At 43.1% G+C, this 17,219-nt stretch overlaps 1 protein-coding gene across 1 annotated transcript; it reads right to left on the bottom strand.

Moving 5' to 3' along the window:
- Window positions 1-904: 904 nt before the first annotated feature.
- Window positions 905-4,482, bottom strand: LOC133124911 (N-acetyllactosaminide beta-1,3-N-acetylglucosaminyltransferase 2-like). The gene is made up of 2 exons (XM_061236475.1): window positions 4,194-4,482; window positions 905-2,481 (listed from the first exon to the last, which is right to left on the bottom strand). Exon 2 carries the CDS (start codon window positions 2,476-2,478, stop codon window positions 1,045-1,047), a length of 1,434 nt encoding a protein of 477 aa, XP_061092459.1. The 5' UTR covers window positions 2,479-2,481; window positions 4,194-4,482; the 3' UTR covers window positions 905-1,044.
- Window positions 4,483-17,219: the final 12,737 nt, after the last annotated feature.

Below are 17,219 nucleotides of genomic sequence, written 5' to 3'. Positions count from 1 at the left end.
AGAATAATGCATTTTGAAATGTATTCAGTTTTGATGTCACCCTCAAGCAATATCAGGTGAACCAGGTCCCAGCTAACACAACATGTTTCAAGAAAATGGGGAACATTCCAGTTAGAATCCTATTTTTTGTATGATAAGGAGGTTCCCTAAACAATCTTTGGGCACATGTATTGTTCCTAGCATTTTTCAAGGTTAACAGACAATCACTACATTTTGCGTCACGCAAACTGACTTATATCATCCTCTTGTGATTTTCATGTAGTCATTAAAAGACATTAATAATATGTTACATCAATTAATTTTAAGGATATTCTTAACTGAAATTCAACAAACAATAATCTCTCAATACAATTGACAAGAATTAATATTTAAAAGTACTTCTAAACTCAAATAACAAAACAGAACAATTTTCCTCTTCATGGAATGTCCTTTGTGATTTAATAATATTCAGGGAAAAAGCAGGAGACTGGATACATTTATAGGTGATAAATGTATCTTTACCATAATTTCTCCGGAAGGTTCTGGGAACTTTAATTTGTTAACTGGAATAGTGTCGATCCTCTATGAGCCACATGACTTGCCTATGATGCAACTCCCAGGTGGCTTGTCGCTCAGATAAATACAGAACTCAACAACCTGTAAAACTGGGTCTGTTAGCCAAAATGGCCAAAAGCTATTCATCTGTCTTTGCTGCATTTTTGTGTCTTAGAGTTCAAGTTGTTTATGTTTAATATAAACAAAGAATATTATATGAAAAATTAAATTAAAGCCTTTTCAGACCAGTGCAACAACTGGTTGAGGAATAATATGCAATAAATGGTTTTCAATAAATTCTTGAAAAGCTGTCCTTCTGAACAGTATATCATTCGTAAAAATGTACTTCTGAATAATTTTTGATGAGGTGTCCAATGTATGTTTTACATTTATTTTTATGTCTTTCCTTGCTGTTCACATACACACATAATACAATGAATGATCCATAGCTGAAACTGTTCTGATGAAAATTAGCCATATGTTAGCGGTAACGGTAAAGGTAGATTCAAGTTAGAAGTTAAGTAAAAATAGGAGGGAAATTGTGTCTTTGAGGGGTCCCAGATCACTGGTCACCGGATCTAGTTTAGCTCGAGTGGGGGCCTGAGTGAAACCCAATGTTTTGTTGGCGCACTCTGGATGTGCCAGTTTCTGTCCCAGCCAGAGTTTAAGAATTTCCTTGGGGGTCCTTTTGTGAACCAGCAGGATCGTGTGGTAGGCACAGGGCTTCTTTGCCTCACCACGCGGGAAGTCAAAGGTCAGGAAGCCGTAATGGTGAATGGGGTAGACCCTCAGCCGCTGAAGACACATGCCCAGGTACACGTCGTCGATGGGGAACAGGTGCACTCTCTTGGAGACCCGTTCCAGACGCAGAGCCAGGGCCCCCGAGTACACTACCCCTCCCCCGCCTGCATACGGAGGGTAAGCCCCCTTGTAGAAGGTTTCGGGGATGTAGTACTTGTTCGTGGTTTCCTTCAGCGGGAGGGCGTTCCTGATCACGTCGCCGACGACGAAATCCCGCATTTTCCACTTGGTCCCCGGCCTCATCTCCCGCTCCGCCTGACCGAGCGTGTCGAGGAGAGCCGGGGTCCGCACGAAGACGTCGTCGTCGCCCTTGAAGACGAAGCGGGCGCGCGGGCAGTGGCGGGAGAACCAGCGCCAGAACAGCACGTCCTTCAGCGTCAGGTTGAAGAACGTGTCCTGGAAGTCCCACTGGAGGATGTCCCGGAACCCGGCCTTCTCCCGCTCCAGGAGGTCCGCCACGTCCGCGTAGGGCCCCGCCGAGGCGTCCTGCCTGCCCAGGAGGAAGACGCGGCGCACCACCCCCCCCCTCCCGCTCAGCCCCGTCACCCACCCGTCCCGCCCCCAGGTCTGCCGGATCGCCTGCCTGCTCTCGAAGTTCCCCTCCTGGGATTTAATGGCCATCAGCAGCGTGGGCGCCTCCTGGCCGTCGATGCCGCAGACGTGGGGCTGGTTCCGCAGCAGCGGGTACTCTCGGCAGTGCATGGACAGGGCGAACTCCTGCACCTGCTCGGGCCAGGTCTTGAAATCCGCCCGGCGTGAAATCAAGCCCCGGTCCCGCCCGCAGGCGGCGCCGGCCCGCGGGGGCGCGTCCCCCTCCTCCTCCTCCGCGTCCGGCGCCAGGGCCCGCGCCCCTCTCAGGATGGGGTTGCGCTTGCGGTCCGACAGCAGCTGAAGCCCGTTCCAGAACGCGCCTCGGTCGGGCCGGAGGTCCCAGAAGGGCCCGACCGGGCGGGACGCCAGCGCCCCGGAGTTGAACGCCCCGGGGGCAACGAAGTGAGTCGCGGAGGCAAGGCCGCCGTGGTGGTGGGACTGCGACATGGCCTGGCAGACCGTGAAGGTGACGTAGACGAAGAAGAGTCCCGACAGCATAAAGGGAAGGCACAGGCACAGCCACAGAAAGGTTTGACGTCTGCATCGAGCCATAGACTGGAGGAAGGGCAGAGAGGGAAAGGGCAGAGGGAAAACGGGTTAATTCGACAACATTCACAATTCACAATTTAGTACTTTAAGACTTACAAAAGTGCATTTCACACAGTAAACATCACATTACATTACATTACATTATCGGCATTTGGCAGACGCTCTTATCCAGAGCGACAAAGTGCATACCCATAACCAGGGATAAGTGCGCTGAAAGACCCTAGAGGGAAGTACAATTTCAATTGCTACCTGCACAACAAAGATAAGGACCAGGGCCTATTTTATTTTATTTTATTTTTAATAAACAAACAAACAACAAAGCAAAAGTGACCAAACTTAACTATCCAAATACTGCTTACCTAGCCAACTAAAAATACAGAAACACCACGTAAATCACAAAGACAACAATTAAGGTTCACAGGGAGGTAGGGAGGGACGGGGAGAGGTGCTGCTTGAAGAGCTGCGTCTTCAGTTTGCGCTTGAAGGTGGGGAGAGATTCTACAGATTCTACAGATTCACAAATGCTAGAGATAGGTTGAGCTACAGTCATGCCAGTACCACCACCACCATTGTCTCAAGACTTGTTGAGCGTGGGGAGTGTGAAAAAGTGAGTTTGAAACAAAACTGCCTTCCTGACTGACTGGGGAAGGATATTCTAAGATCTGGAGAAGAGGGCAGAGAAGAGCGGAGGCCACAAGGATAGAGAGCCAGCTGGGGGAGGATATTGTGCCCTGGAGTCTCGCTAAAGTGTATTTTTGGGACATTCTGACTGGTGACAAGGGACCAGTGAAATGCTACTCCATATTTGGTCTCTACAGCCCTGCCGAGATCAAAATCTAATTTCACATTTAAATCAGTCAACGCGTATTCTTCTTTTGAAGGGAATCTTCCTCACTGACTCTTGTGTGGATAAATCACACACACACACACACACACACACACACACACACACACACACACACACACACACACACACACACACACACACACACACACACACACACACACACACACACACACACACACACACACACACACACACACACCCCATTTAATGTCCCCTGCCTGGCTCCATGGGTTAATGCTGAGAATGTTGAGAAAACACAAACCCCAAGTCTCTGCAAAGGTTTCAGCTGGCTTTCATAGCCGGTGAAACACTATTTCTTCAAAACGACAATTGCAGGAGACAAAAAGAGAAATTTACAAATACACCTCATAGTATTTCCCTTCACACCGGCCTGGGATCTGCCCGCCAGTAATCCTGTTATTATAGGCTAATCCAGTTGAATATCAAATTCGTTGAGAGCACGGTGCCTTGCTTTGACGCAATTACAAATGCTTGGAAAGAAAATTCCATTCACTCATATTGTAAAACATGTTTTGCGTATTCTAACCTGTTCGCAATACAATGAGAATGTAATAAACGATACAGGCCAAAAAAAAAGCATATGGTAGACTCGGAGTACACTCTCCCATGTGTTTTCTCGTGTTCAAATCCTACACTTGCAGGTGTATCTTTTTTTCCCTTATCTGTAACCGATATGAAAATGAAATAAGATAAGCTACGACGCGTGCCATAATTCGAACGAAAGTCACCCGCATTCAGTTATTGTAGGCTACGGAAATATTGCCTATTGGATATAACTGAAAGCATAGAAGATAATTAATCCTCACAAGATCAGTCGTCATTACACTATTTAAAGGTAAATGCAACTTACTTTTACACCTGCCGGTCACCGCTGCTTAATTATGAATTTTCGTATTGCTCTCTTCTCATAGCCTACGTTTTCGGTGGTATTTCAACACGTTGAAACCCACGTTGACAAAATAAAAAGGCAACATACAGTCCACGTAAAAAAAACTAACTTTTTTTGGTATCAGAATTGTTCAATAAAACCTAAATAATAATGATAAATATCGCCCTTGTTGGGTTATTTGGTTTGCCAAACCCACTCTCACCCAGTCTAATGAAGTTGTAAGACTGGAGAGACACGTTGGAATGCGCCGCATCACCCTCATCCTATGGCTATTACGTTTGCGATTTGTTGTGCTATTTGAAAACAAGTTCACGCCCTTGTTGGTTCTGACGCTTAACACGTGCAATCAAGGAAAGTTAATTTTGCGATTATTTTGTAGGATTAGTATCCTAGTGTTAAGGAGAAGGTCAACAAGTTAGTTGTTCTTGTGGGCAGACAGGAAATTAATATACGAAACATGTCAACCTGTCATGATCAGGTCATTTTAAAACTGAAGTCAATTTAGGCTCCAGGTGGAATGCCACAGTGAAAACCGCAGGCTACATACCGAGATTATTTATGCAAGCAGAAGTGAAATACGAAGAACATGTTAATCGTGTTGGCAACACACCGCGATTCAAAGTCCACCAATCTTCCCTTGGGTCTGGTTACGCAGCGGTTATCACAGTGACTACAAAATGGAACATATTTTTTTCGGGGCTGTGAAACTTTGAAAACAGCCCTCGAACAGGTTCCTCTGACGCTTTACACTTTTGTTCATGAATAACTACATTTCTTCTTGAACCTCGTGTTCTAAAGGACTCCACCGACAAGTCAGATAGGAATTAGATGGGAGGGGGTGTTGGGCGCAGAGACGGTCAGACTGGAATCCCGAGTATCAGGCTGCTGCAACTTTCGGTAAAAGCAATGACAGCTACATTCTTGGACGGAAGAAGCTCGCAGGATACGAAAGCAGTGTGCTTTATCGGAAGGAGAATGTTTATTTATGTTTATTTTGTTTATTTTGTTTTCATGCATTGCGCTTTATTTTTGTCCAGAGACCATTGTTTCCCTATATGGCATTCTAGTATCCCGCCTGAAAATAATAATATATTTTTATAAATGTATTTTTTAAACTTGTCGTATGTTTTGACACATCACATCGACGTCAATCGCCGTTGTCGCTCGCTTTTGTGAGGGGTGTGCCCTGAGATTCCGTAGTGTATTGAAAAGTCTATAAAAGGTTGAGAAGCGCTGAATTAAGCGACTGTTGTACGAACTCTTTGTCCAGCTGCGTGAAGTTGGCAAATGTTGCTGGCCACAATTGGAGACTTCCGGTTCGCATTTATCAAAATAAAAGTTCGGTGAATAAAATTATTTATGAACTGTAATTTTGTCAATTTTAATTGTTAAATTAATACAGTTGGATATGATTGTGATGTATTTGCAGAGAATATACAATTGTGCACAAATTTCAATAAAAACTGTTTGCCACCTGTTTTTGCTGTGTTTCTAGTGTGGGGAGGCCATACATTGCCATAGACTGTCAATTGCCACCCAGCTCATTTGCATAGCTCATAACTCAAAAACTAGAAATTGTTTCAAAATGAAAGGGGGTATACATTTGTTAGCTGGACCCATATCTTTAATATTCTATAGTCCTTTCTGTGAAATCCTGTTCCGAGCAATTGTTGCTGTGTTTCTAGTGTGGGGAGGCCATACGTTGCCATAGACTGTCAATTGCCACCCAGCTCATTTGCATAGCTGATAACTCAAAAACTAGAAATTGTTTCAAAATGAAAGGGGGTATACATTTGTTAGCTGGACCCTTATCTTTAATATGAAACAGTCCTTTCTGCAAAATCCTGTTCCCAGCAATTGTTGCTGTGTTTCTAGTGTGGGGTGGCCATACGTTGCTATTGACTGTCAAATGCCACCCAGCTCATTTGCATAGCTCATAACTCAAAAACTAGAAATTGTTTCAAAATGAAAGGGGGTATACATTTGTTAGCTGGACCCTTATCTTTAATATTAAACAGTCCTTTCTGCAAAATCCTGTTCCGAGCAATTGTTGCTGTGTTTCTAGTGTGGGGTGGCCATACGTTGCTATTGACTGTCAATTGCCACCCAGCTCATTTGCATAGCTCATAACTCAAAAACTAGAAATTGTTTCAAAATGAAAGGGGGTATACATTTGTTAGCTGGACCCATATCTTTAATATGAAACAGTCCTTTCTGCAAAATCCTGTTCCGAGCAATTGTTGCTGTGTTTCTAGTGTGGGGAGGCCATACGTTGCCATAGACTGTCAATTCACAAGCAGCTCATTTGCATAGCTCATAACTCAAAAACTATGAATTGTTTCAAAATGAAAGGGGGTATACATTTGTTAGCTGGACCCATATCTTTAATATGAAACAGTCCTTTCTGCAAAATCCTGTTCCGAGCAATTGTTGCTGTGTGTCAGGTGCAGGGTGGGCATTCATTGCTATAGACTGTCAATTCACATGCTGCTCATTATAGACCTATATACCCAGGGATAAACCCAAACCATGCAACTTTACAATGAAATTAAAGTCAAATCAACTTTATTTGTGTTGCACATTTCACGCTATATTTGTCAGTACATGCTTTAGAGCAGTGCTTCTCAACCAGGAATTTATTAATTGATTTATTTAATTTAGGGCATTTTTGGTGGTATGATTGGTTCAGTTATTAAATTAGTTGTTTCAGTTTCTGGTTACAACAAAAACCTTCCGGCAAGACTAGAGTTGAGAAACACAGCTTTAGCGCAAGCCCCAGCCTTTCCCCCCACAAAAGCAAGCCTAGGGCAACAGTGGCAAGGAAAAACTTCCAAGGTGGAGAAGGAAGAAACCTTGGGAGGAACCAGACTTAAGTGAGGGGCCCATTCTCCTCTGGCTGGCTTACGGGTGACAATGATGGTCAGATAAAACAATTAACAATTAATTATGAACAATTTGTTCATGTGATGGGTTTTGAATGTGTGTGAGATTGGCAGGGTGCAGATGAAGGAGGTGGCAGTCCTGGGGCAGTATGTGGGGGGTGTCTCAGCGCTGCAGTATGATTGTGATGAAGACAAGGGGGAAAAAAATGACAATATGGCAGTGGGAAGTAAGTAGGGACACAAATGGGACTTGGAAACAAACCGAGGCCTTAATTGTAAGGAGGATTTACTGTTGGGCTAATTCTAATGAGTATTTAATTTTAAGTTAAGTCATCCAGGACAACCTTTCGCATTTTACTTGGACTGCAATTTAACTGATTACTATCAAGTATTATACTTTTTGAAAACACAAACGTAAAGTCCAAAGCTGCTCCCATCTAACTGACCTGGAAAGGAAGGACATTGGTGAGCATATTCAAAAACCAAATTTACTGGATGTAGTTTTCCTGTAATGCCAAAATACTGTAAAGATAAATAGAGTGAGAGACGGTCAAGAACTGCAAATAAAGATGAGTTGTGGTGCTTCAGTGAATCCATTAATATTGCTTTAAAAAATATTTTTCCCTCTAATATCCTGCAATGTTCCATTGTAATATGAATCATGGTCCAATGTAACAAATCTAAATTCACTGGAACAAGGACAAATTTAAATCTCCACCAATTTCTTTTTAAATTTGGTAAATTTGGCAAGACCTCAATTGTCTTGCAGTACAAACTATACAGTTCCTGGCTAACAAATAGTTGCAGTAGAGGGGACTGCAAGAATTATTTTTTTGGGTACTGTTCTGATTAAAAATGACAGGTATGTGTTTATAATGGAATCATTTAGCCAATTGTTTCCAGGATTTCACAGAAAGGACTGTAGAATATTAAAGATATGGGTATATAGAGTAAATGTATACCCCCTTTCATTTTGAAATAATTTATAGTTTTTGAGTTATCAGCTATGCAAATGAGCTGCTTGTGGATTGACAGTCAATAGCAATGTATTACATTATTGGCATTTAGCAGACGCTCTTATCCAGAGCGACGTACAACAAAGTGCAAACCCATAACCAGGGATAAGTTCGCTGAAAGACCCTAGAGGGAAGTACAATTTCAACTGCTACCTGTACAACAAAGATAAAGACGAGGGCCTTTTATTTTTATTTTATTTTTTTATTTTTTTTAGAACAAACAGAGCAAAAGTGACCAAAGTGAACTATCCAAACACTGCTTACCTAGCCAACTAAAAATACCGATACACAAAGCACATCACAGAGACAACAATTAAGGTTCACAGGGAGGTAGGGAGGGACGGGGAGAGGTGCTGCTTGAAGAAGTGCGTCTTCAGCTTGCGCTTGAAGGTGGGGAGAGATTCTACAGTTCTGACCTCAACGGGGAGTTCGTTCCACCACCGTGGAGCCAGAACAGACAGTAGTCGTGAGCGTGAGGTGGAGGTTCGGAGAGGGGGAGGTGCCAAGCGGCCTGTGGAGGCTGAACGAAGAGGTCTGGCAGGGGTGTAGGGTCTGATGATTTTTTGTAGATAAGCTGGGGAAGACCCTTTAACTGCTTGGAAGGCTAGCACCAATGTTTTGAATTAGATGCGAGCCATGACAGTGGAGGGAAGTAAGCAGGGGGGTGACGTGTGAGTATTTGGGAAGGTTGAAGACCAGACGAGCTGCTGCATTCTGGATGAGTTGGAGGGGTCTGATGGCAGACGCTGGGAGGCCAGCCAAGAGGGAATTGCAGTAGTCCAGGCGGGACAGAACCATCGCTTGGACCAGGCGCTGGGTCGAGTAGGGGGTGAGAAAGGGGCGGATTCTCTGTATGTTGTATAGGAAGAACCTGCAAGACCGGGTCACCGCTGCAATGTTCTCGGAAAGGGACAGTCTGCTGTCCATCACCACGCCGAGGTTCCTTGCACTGGGTGACGGCGTGAGTGTGGTATCCCCGAGGGAAATGGAGAGATCCAGATGGGGAGAGGTTTTAGCAGGGATGAATATCATTTCAGTCTTGCCTGGGTTGAGCTTTAGATGGTGGTTGTCCATCCAGCTCTGGATGTCCCTCAGGCAAGCAGAGATACGGGCTGAAACCTGCGTATCAGACGGCTGGAACGAGACCAAGAGTTGGGTATCGTCCGCGTAGCAGTGGTAGGATAGGGAACTCCTGTGGCGAGGGGCCGAGGTGTCGATACCGAACCAGCCCAGGCAACCTGGAAGGAGCGACCAGAGAGGTAGGACTCAATCCAGTCCAGGGCTGTGCCACAGATGCCCGTTGCTGAGAGGGCAGATAGGAGGATGGAGTGATCCACAGTGTCGAAGGCAGCAGAGAGATCTAGGAGAATGAGGACAGAGGAGAAGGAGGCTGCTCGTGCGGCATGGAGTGACTCACTGACGGAGAGCAGCGTGGTCTCTGTCGAGTGGCCCGATCTGAAGCCAGACTGATGGGGGTCTAGCACGTATGGCCACCCCACACTAGAAACACAGCAACAATTGCTCGGACCAGGATTTCACAGAAAGGACTATAGAATATTAAAGATATGGGTCCGACTAACAAATGTATACCCCCTTTCATTTTGAAACAATTTATAGGTTTTGAGTAATGGGCTATGCAAATGAGCTGGTCGTGAATTGACAGTCAATAGCAACGTATGGCCTCCCCACACTAGAAACACAGCAACAATTGCTCGGAACAGGATTTCGCAGAAAGGACTGTTTCATATTAAAGATATGGGTCCAACTAACAAATGTATACCCCCTTTCATTTTGAAACAATTTCTAGTTTTTGAGTTATGAGCTATGCAAATGAGCTGGGTGGCAATTGACAGTCTATGGCAACGTATGGCCTCCCCACACTAGAAACACAGCAACAATTGCTCGGAACAGGATTTCACAGAAAGGACTATAGAATATTAAAGATATGGGTCCAGCTAACAAATGTATACCCCCTTTCATTTTGAAACAATTTCTAGTTTTTGAGTTATGAGCTATGCAAATGAGCTGGGTGGCAACTGACAGTCAATAGCAACGTATGGCCACCCCACACTAGAAACACAGCAACAATTGCTCGGAACAGGATTTTGCAGAAAGGACTGTTTCATATTAAAGATATGGGTCCAGCTAACAAATGTATACCCCCTTTCATTTTGAAACAATTTCTAGTTTTTGAGTTATGAGCTATGCAAATGACCTGGGTGGCTGACAGTCAATGGCATTGCATGCCCTTACCACACTGTAAATACAGCAACAATTGCACGGAACATGATTTTAGATAATAAATGTATAATTTTATATATATTATACATAGATTTAATGTATGCCCCTTCATATTTGGCAACATTTTTTTCAAACAGTAAGCAGGTATGCAAATGAGCCGTTATTGAACCGACAGGGTCAAGCAATTTATGCTTGGCCTACAATATAGTCACTAGTCAAATAGCAAGCTAGTTGCTTGCTGACTTTTATAAGTTCTATCAGCAATGAATTTAAACAATGGTAATTATGTGAGGAAGCGCAGCAAACGCGGTAACTATGTTCTCATTATTTAATGTTACTCAGCAGCTCTTATTTTGACGGAAAATCACAGGAAGTTGAAACTGGAACTTCTGTACAGGAAGTCTAATTGTTGCCAACTTCACGGAGCTTCTTTGTCCTGTATGCTGTCTGTGACTTCTTGATTGCTACTCTCTTTCTTCAGTTGTCAATCTGAGCTTGGTTCTTTTTTGTATTATCCAGAGTATTTTGACAGCTCGCCTTTCTGACCTTGAGAAACTATGCAACAAGGTAGCTTTTAAAGTCACTTGTAGGGGGTGGATTATACGTTTCTGGATTATAAATGATGTACCATCCTAAAAACAAGAAAATGTTCATCATGACAGAACTTCTTGAACCACAACATAGTAACCCACTAGCAATAGTCTAGGAGCTGAGTTACAAGCAATCCTCCAATGAAGCAATACTTAATTCACTGTAGTCTAGTGATAAGGTTAGATTCAAACAAATGGGAAAACTAACATTCATTTCCAGCCATACGTGATTGTTGTCACTCCCTGTTTTGACTGGCTTACAATAGAGAGTGATGATGGGGGCGACATGGCTCAGGCAGTAAGAGCCGTCGTCTGGCAGTCGGAGGGTTGCTGGTTTGATTCCCTGCCTGGGCTGTGTCAAGGTGTCCCAGAGCAAGACACCTAACCCCAAATGCTCCTGACGAGCTGATCGGCGCCTTGCATGTCAGCCAATCACCGTCGGTGTGTGAGTGAGTGTGTGTGTGTGTGTGTGTGAATGAATTGCCATTGAATGAGTTGTCTGACTGAGCACTTTATTAGGTATTTATTAGACTTCTTTTTTTAGAAGTCTGCTGTAGCCTATCCACTTACAGTTATGATGCGTTGTGTGTTCAGAGATGCTCTCCTACATACCACTATTGTAATGTGTGGATTATTTGCGTTACTGTCCTTCCTGTTAGGTTTGACCAGTCTGGCCATTCTCCTCTGACGTCTCTCATTAACAAACTTTATGTTGATAATGATGTGAACTCTTGATTATTTTATATTTTATATTTTTATTTTACTCTGGGGTGGCACGGATGGTGCAGTGGGTAGCACTGCCGCCTCACAGCAAGGAGGTCCTGGGTTCGAATCCCCGTCGGCCGGGACCTCTCTGTGCGGAGTTTGCATGTTCTCCCTGTGTCTGCGTGGGTTTCCTCTGGGTACTCCGGTTTCCTCCCACAGTCCAAAGACATGCAGGTTAGGCTGATTGGAGAGTCTAAATTGCCCGTGGGTATGAGTGTGTGAGTGAATGGTGTGTGGGCCCTGCAATGGACTGGCGACCTGTCCAGGGTGTATTCCTGCCTTTTGCCCAACGTATGCTGGGATAGGCTCCAGCCCCCCTGCGACCCTGATCAGGATAAGCAGGTTAAGATAATGGATGGATGGATTTTACTCTGGATGCCATGCCTTTTGGGCTTCATTCAAATTCTTGCATGTTTGTTTTTTTTTTTGTTTTTTTTTTGGAGATGATGAATTTGAATGAAGTGGAAAAGGAATAAACACATCACAGTCATTTTGAGATGCTTCTCGCTGTGGAAGGTGCTGTCCTTCAGTGTCCCGCCTGAGTGGACTGTCAAAGGCTGAGAATCATGGAGAAACTGTGGATGAGGAGCAGTGGTCAGAGGCTTGACATCATTACACTACATTACATTAAATGACAAAGCATTTAGCAGATGCTCTTATCCAGAGAGACGTACAACGACGTGCAATTCAAACACAGGAACAAGTGTGAAGAGGACCGACCCTAGAGGACAGTACGGTTCCGAGTCCTAGCGTGACCATACAGATACAGTTGGAACCCTTGAAGAATACGTCAACTTACGAAATAGCGTACCACAGTTGGCAGCTAGAATACCCCGAGTACAACAATACAATATCTAATACAATACAACACAACAATATCTATAGATAACTATATATTAATATACAAGGGTAATCATGGTGGTGAGGTAGGGGGGGGGAAGGTGCAGTCTGAAGAGGCTGGCCTGTAGCGTAGTGGTTAAGGTAAATGACTGGGACCCACAAGGTCGGTGGTTCTAATCCCGGTGTGGCCACAATAAGATCCGCACAGCCGTTGGGCCCTTGAGCGAGACCCTTAACCCAGCATTGCTCCAGGGGAGGATTGTCTCCTGCTTAGTCGAATCAACTGTATGTCGCTCTGGATGAGAGCGTCTGCCAAATGCCAATAATGTGATGTAATATAATGAAGAGATGAGACTTCAGTCTGCGTTTGAAAATGGTCTGCTGTTCTGACACCCACAGGAAGGTCATTCCCCCACCACCGTGGGGCCAGAACAGACAGTAGTCGTGACTGAGAAGTGCAGGTGCGGCGAGGGGGTGGTGCCAGGCATCCCGAAGTAGCGGAACGGAGGGGTCTTGCTGGTGTATACATCATGGCCATACATCTCTGCAGCCATGATAGCCTCAACCTCATCAAACATCACTGAGTGCAGAGCCCATTGAACGCTTGTGACATGAGTGTCCATTAAGCGCAGGAATCACAGGGCTCAACAACGAGTGCTCGGGCCATCTGTGAAAATAATTACTTCTCTGCAACTATTGTTAACCGGCAAACCAAAAAAAGGTATCTTCTTTTGGGTTTGTTTTTGTAACCTCCTTGTCACCTTTCCTCTTTAACATGCACATGCTTGTATGACACACACACACACAAACAGAATCCGGTTTTTCTAATCCTCACTAACTTGCTGTATATCATTTTGCCAGAAGATGGAGTATGAAGTTAAGTTACGTTATTTAAAAAGATACAAGATTGGATGGTAGTATTCAGGGATTGCTGTAGCTGATAATTAAACTTTCAAAATTAGATACCAAGGACAGGGAGACGTACAAATCATGCAGTCTTTGACGTAAGAAAAGACAAAATTTTCCAGCAATGTTTAATAAAACTGAGAACCACTTAATGTCCTGGTCCGTTTGGGTATTTGAGACTAATCACATGAGCCGCCAGAAATTCAGGCCTCTAAAGGTATAATGCACTGGCATACATATTGGAATTATTGCCATCTTTCTCCCCACTTGATGGTGCTTGGCCACTGATCCACCAACCTCCACTGCATGCCAGTGCATTATCGCAGTGGCTGTGAACTGAACCAGTCGATTATTTTACTCTTAACGGACAATGGTGCAATATCTGTTCCCCCGTCGCCCGGTCCTTCATTCTCACAGTATGTCTCCCTCTTTGATATTTGGGCTGAGCACACCGTAACAGGGCAAGACTGCAGAACACATGCAGCTGAACCCAGGGGCGTGGCTGATGGTTGGGGCCTGTGTCATTATCGCACATGCAGGGCTCAGTTAGGGCAGCGGATGGAGAACTGCCCATTGATTATGTCCCCCGGGGGGGGGGGGGGGGGAATCACCCCACATCACCCGATTATGTAACAGGGAGTGAGGAAACGGTGAATAGTCAATGGCAATCTGTCAAATTCATTGACTGTAACTGCCCAATAATTTCCAAAAATAACACAGCCAGCTGTATTGAAATACTGTAGCTTGTGTAACAAGAGCACCGCTCATTAATGTATAGCTATATTGCCAGTTTAACATAGCTTTACTCTGTATGCTGCGTATAGTTTAAGTTAAGTTCCTTTAAGTTTTAAGTTTTTGGCACCCCCTGGTCAAAAAGCCTTTTACAATTAATATCTTGGTGAACAGAAGCGAACCTGACCTCTAAATGGTACAAAGGTAAATGTGACACATTTCTTCAAATTTTAAAGCAAGACAACTGTACTGAAAAAGGCCCTGTGCAAAGGATTGGGAGCCCTGTCAGTTTGTACTTTGCAATCCTCCTTGGGCAACTATGACAGCCTGCAAATGCTTCAGACACTTAATTTCATGTTGAGGTCATAGGAAAGGCTTCTTTCTGGCAACTCTACCATGTATTGTATATACACTCACTGAGCACTTTATTAGGAACACCTTTACACCTACTTATTCATGCGATTATCTAATCAGCCATTCGTGTGGCAGCAGTGTAATGCATAAAATCACGCAGATATGGTTCAGGAGCTTCAGTTAATGTTCACATCAACCATCAGGATGGGGCACAATTTGATATCCTGACATCCTTGGACAACGCCAGACAGAACACACACTGCAGTTGGATAATTTCGGCGTGAAGTTACTTCAGAATAAAAAGTTCAGCCCTGCAATTATATTCACCTGACTCATTGAAACCATAATGAGAAAATCACCTCGGTCAGGGCCTTAGCAATAATCTTTTAAAAAAGTAACAAAGAATAATCCAAAAGGGTTCCAAAACTTTTGCACAGGGCCCTTTTCCTTTATTATAATTTATAAACAGTAAAAAATGTAAAAAGCAATCTTGCTTTAAAATTTGCAGGTTTCTCAAATGTAATTTATATTTAACTATAAATTTGACAGACATTTAAACCAGGGGTGCCCAATATTGAATATTGCGTATATGTATGTTTTTATATACCTTGTAATATAGATTTGATATATATAGAAATATATACATATACACAGAGTATACACACATTATATTTATAAAATGGTTGTAAAATCTATCTTGAAATCGATACAGAAATGTGTTTGCGGCATCCATTCACACAAATAAAGAAATGCAGTGCAGAACCGATGTACAAAATTGTTTTAATAAACTATTCTGTTGATGCAGAATTCCCAGAAAGAAAACAGGGAAGACAAGTTTAAACCTCAGCCAACATAATTTCTTTTTAAAGATGCTTTTTTTTCTGCCCAGTTTTTTTGTTTTGTTCAGCTCGTACAGAATTCTTATCATATACAGTAATTCTTCATTACCAGTGTCATTTGTGAATTCACAGCGGGATCTCCAGTCTCTCACACAGTAATATGTAGAGTTGGTCTGCTCAACTTTGCAAACAACACAATCTGCACCCATACATTAATATAAAAAAATAAAATAATTAAATACACAATGGTGTACGGTACATGTGCATACAGGCATGTCAATATAGGGGTGTCCAGCCATTGTGTTGCACTGTTACCGTTGAACAAAAGCACAGCACTCCAGCGGGCCTTGTACACACCGGAATAAGAGACCACACTGGGGACACACCAATACACAAAGCAGCAAGCCTTGAAAACAGACCATATGACATTTGGTGTCCAGGCTTTATGATTAGCGACTGTCTATAACACAAACTTGTCATTTAACACTTTAGCAATCTCACACTGATGCAACACCACACTGACACTGAAAGGACACACAGTACTGTGTTAGCTGGGTAGGTGGGACAAGAGGGCTTCACACAGGAGAGAACAAAGAAGCACTAAGGGGCCTTCCCGCTTTAACAGATTTTCTATAAGTTTGTCCATTCAAAACTCTCTGTCTTTTGACATTTTTTTCCCCTCACTTTGTTCAATTACATTAATTACATTACATGTCATTTGGCTGATGCTTTTATCCAAAGCGACTTACAATTGTTTAGACTAAGCAGGAGACAATCCTCCCCTGGAGCAATGCAGGGTTAAGGGCCTTGCTCAAGGGCCCAAGGGCTGTGTGGATCTTAACCACTTAACCACTATGCTACAGGCCACCCCCAATTCACTTCATGTTTTGGCACCAACAATGGGATATCAAAAAAACCAAGCATGAATTACTCAAATGGATATATATGTACACATTCACACACGTCAAAGACAAATTCACACAGTCTTGTCTTTTTATCAGATTTTTTTCATTTTCATGTGCAAAACAGAGCTGGAAGAGATTTAGATTTAATTTGGGAAACTGATTCCAAGTTTATTTTCTTAGCTACAACAAGAAAGTAAAAAAACTCAGCACTTGGTCCAATGGAAGATTCAATAACTCAAGTAAGCATTAAATATCTATTTAATGGACATGCTTGTGACTAAACAAAGTCCTAAATGACACACCTATGTAAAAGTGCTGATGCTGTTGAATAGTGCTAGTGTGCACGAAGTGGAACCACAGTGAAAACATTAGCAATATAGAAATACAGCAACGATGCCCGAGGCATTACTTATTCATTGGCTGCTACTTTGGTTTTAAAGATACAGTCTTACTCAGCAATTTCTGTTTTCTTGTTTCTCATTGCTTCCTTAGTTGCTTCCTTATTCTGTTCTAAACAAAATGGGCCGCTCTAAATTTCAGCATGTAAAGAAAAGAAAAATGAACTGAACTGAACATAGGTTTTTGTATCAGGTTCAAAAGGTCAAGTACATTGGATGTCTATTGTCTGCCCTCACCCATCGAAACTAATAATATTAAGCCTAATATCAATTCATATATGAAATTCTGGCCACAGATCTTAGCCTCTCAAGTAAGCAGTTACTGCCTGCGGGTACCACCTTCTCTTAGCATATCTCTTTATGTACAGTAGATTTCAGATAGGTGTGAGCACAGTATGTGTCTAGCTGGGGTATAAAGCAGGCATGTACAATTCCATAACATTTGTAAGTGCTTTCCGTCTGTTCATTTACATTGAAACAATGTAATAATTTAATTGAAATCATTCTCAACAGTTTTTG

The sequence above is a fragment of the Conger conger genome, chromosome 3 (assembly GCF_963514075.1).
Source record: "Conger conger chromosome 3, fConCon1.1, whole genome shotgun sequence".
NCBI classification, from domain to species: Eukaryota; Metazoa; Chordata; class Actinopteri; order Anguilliformes; family Congridae; genus Conger; species Conger conger.
This window is presented reverse-complemented; position numbering and strand designations above follow the sequence as displayed.